General features: G+C 33.9%; 1 protein-coding gene across 5 annotated transcripts; it reads left to right on the forward strand.

Annotated features, from left to right (window-relative positions):
• Positions 1 to 787: 787 nt before the first annotated feature.
• LOC120073347 (N-acetylglucosaminyl-phosphatidylinositol biosynthetic protein gpi1) lies at positions 788 to 7,657 on the forward strand. 5 transcript variants are annotated; one of them, XM_039026136.1, is made up of 12 exons: positions 788 to 1,056; positions 1,568 to 1,793; positions 2,282 to 2,516; positions 2,610 to 2,680; positions 2,772 to 2,912; positions 2,990 to 3,090; positions 3,178 to 3,399; positions 3,519 to 4,013; positions 6,009 to 6,439; positions 6,899 to 6,992; positions 7,093 to 7,269; positions 7,368 to 7,657. In XM_039026136.1, exons 2-11 carry the CDS (start codon positions 1,620 to 1,622, stop codon positions 7,220 to 7,222), a joined length of 2,094 nt encoding a protein of 697 aa, XP_038882064.1. In that variant the 5' UTR covers positions 788 to 1,056; positions 1,568 to 1,619; the 3' UTR covers positions 7,223 to 7,269; positions 7,368 to 7,657. The 5 variants fall into 5 exon arrangements, with proteins under 5 accessions (XP_038882064.1, XP_038882061.1, XP_038882065.1 ...); XM_039026133.1 differs by having other exon boundaries at positions 2,282 to 2,680; XM_039026137.1 differs by having other exon boundaries at positions 1,643 to 1,793; positions 2,282 to 2,680.
• Positions 7,658 to 10,233: the final 2,576 nt, after the last annotated feature.

Here is a 10,233-nt window from a genome sequence, read left to right on the forward strand (position 1 = left end):
ATTTTTATTTTTGGAAGATTGAACAATAAAAATATAGCTTAATTAATTAATAAATATAAATATATTAATTAGACTTAATAAATTTTAGTAATTAATATAATCATTTTTAATTATTTTAATATAAATTATCAATGTAATAATTTTTAATTATTTTAATATAAAATTGAACTGTATACCATATCTTGAGATTGAAAAGAATAAAAAAATGCAATCAATGTCTTATTCCAAATATGATGGATACAATAATTGGATTATAAGATTTAAAAAAAAAAAAAAAAAAAAAAAACAGTGTTCATATGGGCAAATTATAATAGAGTACAAAAACTGAACCAGATAGCATTGACATAACAACTCTGCACACCCAAATACAAGACATATGAACTCATACATAACAACTATGCACATTCAAACACAGACATATGAATTCGGATAGAATAACTCTGCACGCCCAAACACAGATATATCAATTCAAACATAACAATTTTGTACACACAGACACTAGAACTCCCTAAACATCATAACTTCCTACATTCTATATCATCTCAGCACCCCAAACAACATCTAAAATTAATTCGTGAGTATGTGTCATATATGCAATTAAATTTAAAAAGTAATATTAGTAGATATTTTGACTAATACACTCTTTGTTATAATTTATCTAAGACACTACTAACTCCTCAAATGAAATAAGGAGTGAATACTTTACCTAGACACACGCTCAAACTTTCGTACTAAAATAATAAAAATTTGAAAAATTATATTTTTCCAAAAAGGAAAAAAGAAAAAGAAAAAGAAAAAGAAAAAGAAAAACATTTATGCTCATGGCAACTTCTGGCTTCTTCTTCTTCTCTCACAATTCTCTTCGTTGTACTCTCGGACCCATCGGCGTCCCCCCAAATCTGACCGTCTCTTAGCCGCTGCCGGCTTCCATCTCTCTCTCTCTCTCTCTGTCTCTGGTAGCGGCATCTGGTGGCCTCGCCTCGCTCGATAACCCTTCACTTCTGGCAGGGCTTCACAGCGGCTAGCAGGCGAAGGCGGCCATATCACTGCGTGCAGGTATTTCTTGATTTCGAAATAGTTTCAGCGATTTTAGCCATTTCTGAAATCAAATTATGAGGACCCGCTTATCTTGTTTATTTCTCCGAATCAGTTCTTGCAATCATCATTTTCAATTTTATGTGCCTTTGATCTGCTCCTGTGCGTGAAACTGTGGGTACAGTTCGATATTGTATTTTCCATTATTCTTCGAAGCCTTTATTTCTTTCAGGAAGATTTGAATTGTATGAAAATTGTGCCTGCAATATCAAGGGTGGAATATCTTTTCTACAGTCTTGTAGTATCTGTAAATTTCTGTCAGCTTCTACGGACATTCACTAATCTTCATCCAACATTAGTTGTTAGAAAACTCTTAAGATTTAATATCTTAGATACCTGGCTACTGCTTGAATCCCCAAGGCCCCAAAGTTCCTTTTACTTTTAATACTAGTGGTTTAAGTTTACTTCGTACATTAGAAGAATGATTGTTTGATTTTCTAGGTTTCTTGGCATTTCTAATTTTTACGTGCAGATTTTTGTAGTGTGGTTGTAAATGATAGTCCAGAGAATATAATAACCATGAGATGAAAATGAACGGGAAGTGTAGGCTATGGTGGCCCAAGCAGCATTTAGCATGTGAACCGTCGTCTTCCTGTCTCTTGTTTGGATGGTTCATACCTTCTTCAGATTCCCTTGATGTCGTAGTGGCGTTCACTTGTAGTGATGTTTCACTATCTCAACTCCAATGTGATCTCAAGGTGCATCATTCTTCTTTTCACACTGTTGTTACAAGCTTTGCGCCATTTGTGCAACTCTATATAATAAAAGTGTTTATCAATTGATCACAATTTGTGGAGGAGTGGAATTGGTGTTTTTTAAATTTGTTCATCGTGATGCTAAGTAGCTGGAAAGTAAAAAAGAATAATAGTAATGGTGGAGATAGGAGGAAGGAGAAACACGTTTGGTCTTATATGATATTTATTTGTATTGAGCATGTAGGGTGTTAAAATCATATTTCACAAGACTTCCTTGTTTTTCCTTTTTAAGGTATCAACTAGGTCACAGTCATGCAATTCCTGTAGGAGCTGCTTTCTTCCGAGTCCCTGAAAACTTGCCTTCTATAGGATTCTTTATTATTAGGACCACTTGCTAATATTTTTCCTCTTTGTTTTCTTATGATGGATTTTTTTAACCATAATGTATTCTCAAAAAAGAGTCAAATGAATGTATTATTACCTTCTTTCAGGAAGTTATCTGTGATACAAACAGGACCATGCCTGCAATTTTGCACGATAAGTCAGTGTTTTCTCTACTTGGACAATGTGTTCCAAAATTACGTAGAGATAGAGTTCTTTCAAGCGATGGAATTGATGTATTGAATGGAGAAAAAACCTCTTGTTATCACTATGAAAGTGGGAGGAATAGTGAGGGTAACATCACAGGTAGCTGTGGAAGATTCACCTCTCAATGCCATTATTTAGGTGGGTTGTCAGAGCAATGTAGGCAAGTCTATAGTAGAAACAGTGATTGGCTATTCTTGGAATTTGATTCTGATAAGAAGTATGAAAACTCAGAAGTACTGTGGATTCCTAAATTGGACTACCTTTGTTGGAACGGGCAGAAAGTGTCTAATTGTGATGTTCACGTATGTAAGTCATGATTAATCAATGTTGCTTTTGATTTGCTCCCAATACTTTATCAGTTAATCTTGGCTAACTGTCTTGGAATTTATGTAGGTCATTTTTTATGATTCTCCTGTATATGACTGCCATCATTTCTCTTTGCAACCTTCAAATTCATCCAAGCAAGAGAGTTCATCTTGCAAGAGGCCAAAGTGGGTTGATGAACTTAAGCAGAAGGAACTAAGTTTTGACTTGGTAATGGAAATTTTAAGGATTCTCGTTTTCAGGCTAGCAGAATTGTAGTTTCTTACATGCTTATTTACCATGTACAGGATGCTGTCATTTTGGCCATCAACTGTGCCGCAGCTGCTAAAAGACCAATTGAAAGACATTTGCATGCCAAAAGATCTCCACAGCTTTCCATTGTTGCCAGGTATTTCTTTTATGGCTTAGACTCTGGCGACTGAACTCTATAAATATTTACTTCTTATGTTTGATGTTCAACATTTTTTCCTTGCAGGTGTTATTCATTCATGTGGAGTCTTCTGGCTGTGTCTATTGCGTCACTTTCTACTCTCTTCTATATTGCTTTTCAATTTTTTTACAAACTTCATAGTATTGGATCACAATTATGGATGTCTAATGTAGTTTCAAGAATTTTCATGGCCACATGCATAAATGTCCGTATTCGGTGTTGTCAAATTTTGTATTGGCCAATCATACTTCAAGAGCGTGGCATGAGGTAAGAAATTCTATTTGGATCATTTTTCTGGTTCTGTTAATTTTCTGTTATGCCATGGGGTTTTCATTTTCGTGGACGATAAACTGTTTCTTCTTTTTCTATTCTGTTTGTCTTGGAAGGTCCCTATCAAATGTTGAATATGCGGAGAAATTTGCTTTACAGAAGCATTCAATGTGGACAAGCATAGCTGCTGATGTGTTGCTGGGAAATGTGGTCGGTGTGGCATTGTTATGTTATGCAGATTTTACTTGCTCATCCATTTCAAACCTTGCTAGGGATATCACAAATCACATACTGCGTTCAGGTTGTGTGTGGTTGATGGGAGTCCCTGCAGGTTTCAAATTAAACATAGAATTGGCTGGAGTCCTTGGCATTATATCTCTCAATGCAATCCAAATTTGGTCTACACTTTGGTTCTTCTTTGGTTTTATATTTGTTTATGTCATTAAAGCGCTTGCTATATTGGGGATTCTTTTTGGAGGGACCTTGCCTGCTGCATTGACCTCAGATCTGATATCAGTAGCAACTTGCCACGTGTCAACTCTTCATTGGTTTATTTCCCTTATATATTCATCGCAGATACAGGCATTAGCAGCTTTATGGCGCATTTTCAGGTAACTCTTTTTTGAGATCCACTCAAATTGGGCATAGCCGATGACACTTATGGTACTATCCCATTTTGTTGGCTTAGGGCCTGATGCTTAGTTTGCTTCTAACTTAGTACTGATCTATAATGAAATTGTAACTAGTGACACCAATTTAAGCTAACAAAAGTTTATTACACTATTAGCATGAAGGAATGAATAGGCAATGGCCAAATTTCAGTATGCTCTTATGTACTAAGTAGGATAACAATTTCTGTGCCTTGGTTTGCTAATCTTGATCCTTTTTTATTTTGTGTTCCTCCGAAGAAGGGCGATGGCTGGGGTAGTTGCCAGCCTGCTACAACAATACCAAAAAGCTCTTTTGATGCTTGAATCTTTCTGAACATAGATTCTTTAGGGTTTTTTTTTTTTTTTTTTTTAAAAAAAAAATTATATATGAAAATCAACTTTTATTGAGAAAAAAATGAAAGAATACGAGGGCATAAAAAAACATAAGTCCCCCAAAAGCCACCCCCCTAAAGAAAGGATTTCCAACTAATCATAATGTTGCCGATAGAATAATTACAAAAAACTTCGACACTGAAGCCCAAAGCGACACATGAAACCTCACTAAGGACCAAATCTCACTAAGGTCCTTTTCTAGACCTCTAAACACCCTCTTGTCCGTTCCCCCCAAACTTCCTACAACACAACACACACCCCCACAAACCACAACAAACGGCCCTTCTCTCTAAAAGGCAGATGGAAGAGGAACTCCCCCAATATCTCTCTTGCCGACTATCTGGACATCAAACTCCTGGAGAAAGCATGGAGAAAGCATATCCACACAGACCTTGTAAATAGACAGTCCTAGAGAAGGTGATCGAGGTTTTCCTCCACCTTTCGACAGAGAATACAATGGAAAGGACCTGTTAACGAGAACTCCTTGACAATCCTATCCAAGGTGTTCACATGGCCAAACAAAACCTACCAGGTAAAGAACTTAATTTTCTTTGGTATCTTAATCCTCCAGACCACATCAAAGACCGATTCACAAGTAGGAGAGGGATCCAACAACGACTTAAAGAAAGATTTATAGGAAAAGTCCTCCAGAGGATTAGGCTTCCAGACACGAATATCCTTTCTCCCTCCCTGAAGTTGCACTCATCCAACAACAAAAGAAGAGAGGCAACCTCTATCGTCTCCCTATCGGATAAATGACGACGGAAACCGAAAGAAAAGGACACATCGCTCCCTGACCACACCAGAAAGTCAGAGCCCAGACGAGGGAACGCAAAACAAAGAGGTCTATCCCCAACCCACTAATCTTCTCACGATGCAACGGACCAAAATGGAGAAAGAGGGAAGCTCTAACACGATGTCTTTCCAAGGGTTCCGGTGTGTGCCTTTAACCCCCTTCGCTATCCTGACAAAGGGATGAGTTCCGTATTTACTACCAATAATTCTATAGCCACAAGGAATAGATTCTTTAGTTATTTTACATTTGGGCTTTTGATGGTCTGTCTGGTTTTAGAAAGTTATTATAGTGCATTTAAAGTTAGGAATTTGCAGCCAGTTGGCCCATTCTCATGCCTTTTGCCAGTGGTTTTAGTGTAGCCTTGGATTTTCGTAAATGCTTTCTTATCTTTTACGGAGATGTTTGACTGAGTTCAAACTTTATCTAATACATATTTCTGTATTGGGAGAAGCCGATTGCATTTGATATTAGTGCTTGAAAAACTTTCCCCTCTAATAGCGTTCTTCCCCGTCTCAATGCCTAGGCATCTACGTGAGAAAATAGAGGTAAAATAGGTGTAACTTTGAATGGGGTACAAGGAGGATAATATTTTAATCAAATGGATGGGAATTAGCATGTGGGATCAGACCTCTAAATACAGCTTATTCTTTCTGTTTCCTAGCAGCTGAAATTAAATAGTACGTTGTTAAATATCAGTGTCAGAATTCATGAATTTCCTTGTTCTTGTAATTATGTTTAATGTTGCTGAATGCTGAATCTCTTTGCAGGGGTCAAAAACAGAATCCTCTTCGGAATAGAATAGATAGTTATGACTACACTGTGAAGCAACATATTGTTGGATCGCTTATTTTTACACCACTATTACTTCTTTTACCCACTACTTCAGTCTTCTACGTCTTCTTTACCATTCTGAATATATCTATCAGCTTCATCAGATTGCTAATTGAAGTTATAATTTCTGCTATTCATGCTACACCCTATACCAAAATTTTCCTTTGGTTGGTGAAGCGGAAAATATTTCCTTATGGGATATGGTTCGAAATCATTTCTTGCCACATTAATTCCACGGGTAGTCTAGTCAGGAACTCATCTGAAAACTTGGATGTACCAACTAAGATCTTGGAGCAGAATGAGGAGATGATCATGAGGAAATGTTCAGTTTTGGTTTCATGTCTTCACAGCAACTTAATGGGCATAGGTTAGTTCTCTATCATAAACTGGACTATTTGGTATTAAATGAGGTGAAACATAGGCAATCTGATTTGTTAACTGCGTGCTTATGAAAATAGAAAGATCCTCTCAGTATAACTATTTATGGAGATCTATTTGTACTGATATTAGAGTAGATTCTGCTAGTGAACATTGTATGGATTTTTTTATCGGGCTAAAGTACAGTTTTGTTCCTTTCTTTACATATGGATTCTCAGCTTTTGATTAAGTCCTTGAATTTTTTGAAGTTTAAACTTTGAACTATATAGCCTTTAACCTATCATCAACAAGGCATCATATACGAATAGTTGCCGCAGCATCGTTATTGCAAAGAAAGTTGTGAGATGTATGCGAAACACCAACTTGAAATACAGTAGTCAGTTTGTGTAAAAAAAAATTATATTTCATTATTTTATTTGATCATTATTTTGTGATATTATAACTTCAGGAGAACTGGTCCTGCCTCACTACAGAAATATTTTCTCTGGCTTCTCTCGGTCGATACTAGCTTCTATTTTTCATGGAGTCCTGACTGGAAGAAGGTAATAAGCTGCTTTTATTCCTTGTGTTACACATCTTACGGTAACATCACCGCCCCCAATCTGGATATTGATCTAACAACTATCCATGCTGCTCCTGCAGAACATCATCGACACTGAAGGTTGGCCTTCCTTCACCGATGCCATGGATGTGTATTCCTTACAGAGAGTATTGGCATCTCTGCCACGATTCAATTCTTGCTTGCAGGCAGCTACGGTCCTGTACGTCTTGATTTGATATCGTGTTAAATCCTAGCTTTCAGAGTTTATTTTACTCAGAGTAAGAGTTTAGCATTTTTTTTGAAGTTGAAGCTTGGAAGAATGAGCTTATCAAGTTGCTTGGAATGAACTCTGCTTTTTCCTTTTTTTGGCTTGAAGGTAATCTTTTGGTCGCGGACATGAACGAAAGTTTTGTTCATTTAGGAGTTGCAGATTCCTACTCAGTTGGGGGGTTATTGATTGGTGGTAATTGTGGCAACCATTTAGAAATTTCTTTGCCCTAGTAGTTTTAGGGGATATTCATGGATTTGAAGAACTTTTCTAGTATTCGAATTGAATCGAGAAATGAGGTTGAAAGTCTAAATTTGTATGGTTTGTATATGGGTTGTTGGTGTGGAATTTGTGAATATACTTCTAAAACAATATTTTAGAGATTTAAACTTATAACATCTCGAAAAAGGCAGAAGTAGAGAAAAGGAAAAGAGGGGTGCATTTGTCTTAACCATTGAATTAGGGTCACATTTATTGATCCCTAATGAAAATCGGTGTAATCGTAATGGATCATACTAAGCTAAATCCCAAACGTAATTGGATTTCTGTTGATTGCATTTGTTTGGAATTGTGAATTTGTTACATTTATTATTACTGTTACCATTTAATTTTAACGGTAATTGTATGATAATGATAAAGGTAATAATAACCGTGATAGATTCATAATTTTCATATTGTTACAAAAACAATAATTGTAACACTAATAATAACGGTAAAAGTAGTAGGTCACAATTTTTAAAATAATCAAATTGTGAATCCTTTGTTCTTTAATTAGATTTCTTGTTTTGATTATAAATTTCTACTGGTAAATAACAACAAATGTAATTAATTGGGGTTTATTTTTTAAATTACCGTTGTTGGATTATATATCACCCAGGTAAAAGTGACCTAAAAGTAAATATAACTATGTTTTCTAATATCTGAGTACAAAGTTAAATTCAGCAGCAAGCCATCATCCAAAGCACAAAAGAGAGTAGTAAAATATGATAAGAAGAAAAAAGTCAATGGTGTCATTTTCCCCCCCACCATTTTGAGTCGAAAACCAAAAACTCAAAATACATTATGCATTGAATTTGAGGTCAATGATCAGGAGTCATTTCCTTATATTAATTCCATCTCCCAATATTTAATCTATAATGAACATTTGAGAGTTTCAAAAGGGAAAAAGAAAAGGACATTTGAGTGCGAGTCATTTTGAACGATGTCAACAAATATTCCCCCAAATTTAATATAATTTTTATTAAATGTTCAAAATTTTCAGCCATCTTACTTTGGAAAGATATGAGCTTTGTTTATAACAAAAGACAAAGATAATAATCATACCCTAAGAGGAAAGATATCCATTTATTATTTCAGTTATTTTGTAAGAAATTTATAAATATAACACTATATATATATATATTTAATGAAAAAATTACGGAAAATATTTTTAAATATAACAAATGTCACTATAGTGATAGACACTGATTAATGTCTATCTCATGATAAACAGTAACATTTTGTCATATTTATAAATAAATTGCTTCATTTTTCTGTATTTGAAAATAACCTCTCTCTCTATATAATAATAATAATAATTGAAAGTTTTGTTCAATTGAGATAGGTAATATTACAAGTTTAGTCTCAACTTTCAGTTTTGTGTTAAATAAGTCCGAACTTTAAGTTCCTCAACTTTCAAATTTGTATCTAATAGGTTTTCATATTTTAAAAAGTTTCCAATAAGTACTTCAACTTTTAATTTTATATATTATAGGTTCCAAAACTTTCATTTTTGTGCATAATAAGTCTTTGACTTAATTCGACATTTTTTAAAATTTACGAGTCTACTTGATATAAAATTAAAAATTTAGGAATTTGTAAACACAAAATTGAAAGTTGATATTTTTCAATTTTTCAAAAATTATTAGATATAAAATTTAATTTTGAAATAACACTTAGAGAAATATAAAATTTTAAAGTTAAAATGTGTAATTCAACCATTGAGATATGTTTATTTAACAAACTATTTCAATTATATGAATTTGGAGTCAGCAGTGCATACTTAATAATGATTTAGTTATGCCTTCTCAAAATAATAATATAATAATAATACTAATAATAATAAGATTTAGTTGTGATGAAAAATTTTGAGTTTTTTCTTTCTTTCTTTTTTTTTTTAAATTTAAAAAATTGCTTTTAAATTTTCAATTATTTAAAATTTTAAAAAAGCAATTATTTTTCTAATTAACAAACTACATCGACAAAAGAGCATTAAGAAGTGGTTGACCAACTACATCGACAAAAGAGTGCATTATTTTATTTTTTTATCAAAAGAAGAGACACCATTTTTTTCTTTTCAAATCTCTATATCTTTTAAAATATAATCGTTGTCTTTATGCTTTGAATAAAGTTTACCAATGTCAATGAGTAACTGTCTAGACTTAGGGATTTGGGGCGTTGAGATGATATAAGATATGAGGAGTTCTGATGTCTAGAGAATTCTGATATCTGGAGAGTTCTGATCGAGTATGTTCAAGTATTGAGATAATATATGATACACGAAAGAAAATGACGGTGAGATACGAAACACATTTCGAAAATAGGCCCACAAACAATTAAAATCAGTGAGATAGAATTATGGGCCTCCAAACATGATAAAGGATATGGGGATGTACCATTTCATGTTGGGCCCCCAAACAACCCCTTAATATTAGATCACAAGTTCATATAAAAATAAATTTAGATGCACTCAAGCAATATACAAGTTAAGTAATATCGATCAGGTTAAATTATAAATTTAATCGTTGAATTTTCTATTTTCCTATTTGGTCATTGAACTTAAAAGTGTGTTGAATAGAATCTGAAACTTTCAATTTTGTTTAATAGATCTTCGGATTTTTAATTTTATGTCTAATAAATTATGGCCTATTTAAAAATCTTTAAAATTAAAAGACTTATTAATCACAAAATTTAAAAGTTTAAAATCTTGTCAGAG

Source organism: Benincasa hispida, chromosome 3 (genome assembly GCF_009727055.1).
Source record: "Benincasa hispida cultivar B227 chromosome 3, ASM972705v1, whole genome shotgun sequence".
Taxonomy (NCBI): Eukaryota; Viridiplantae; Streptophyta; class Magnoliopsida; order Cucurbitales; family Cucurbitaceae; genus Benincasa; species Benincasa hispida.

Excerpts from the sequence above, each read along its gene's own strand:
- LOC120073347 (XM_039026133.1), top strand. The coding sequence starts at position 1,620 with ATGAAAATGAACGGGAAGTGTAGGCTATGGTGGCCCAAGCAGCATTTA. Across the intron at positions 2,913-2,989 it reads AGGAACTAAGTTTTGACTTG|GATGCTGTCATTTTGGCCAT; the intron begins GTAATGGAAATT and ends TACCATGTACAG. Across the intron at positions 6,440-6,898 it reads CAGCAACTTAATGGGCATAG|GAGAACTGGTCCTGCCTCAC; the intron begins GTTAGTTCTCTA and ends TTATAACTTCAG.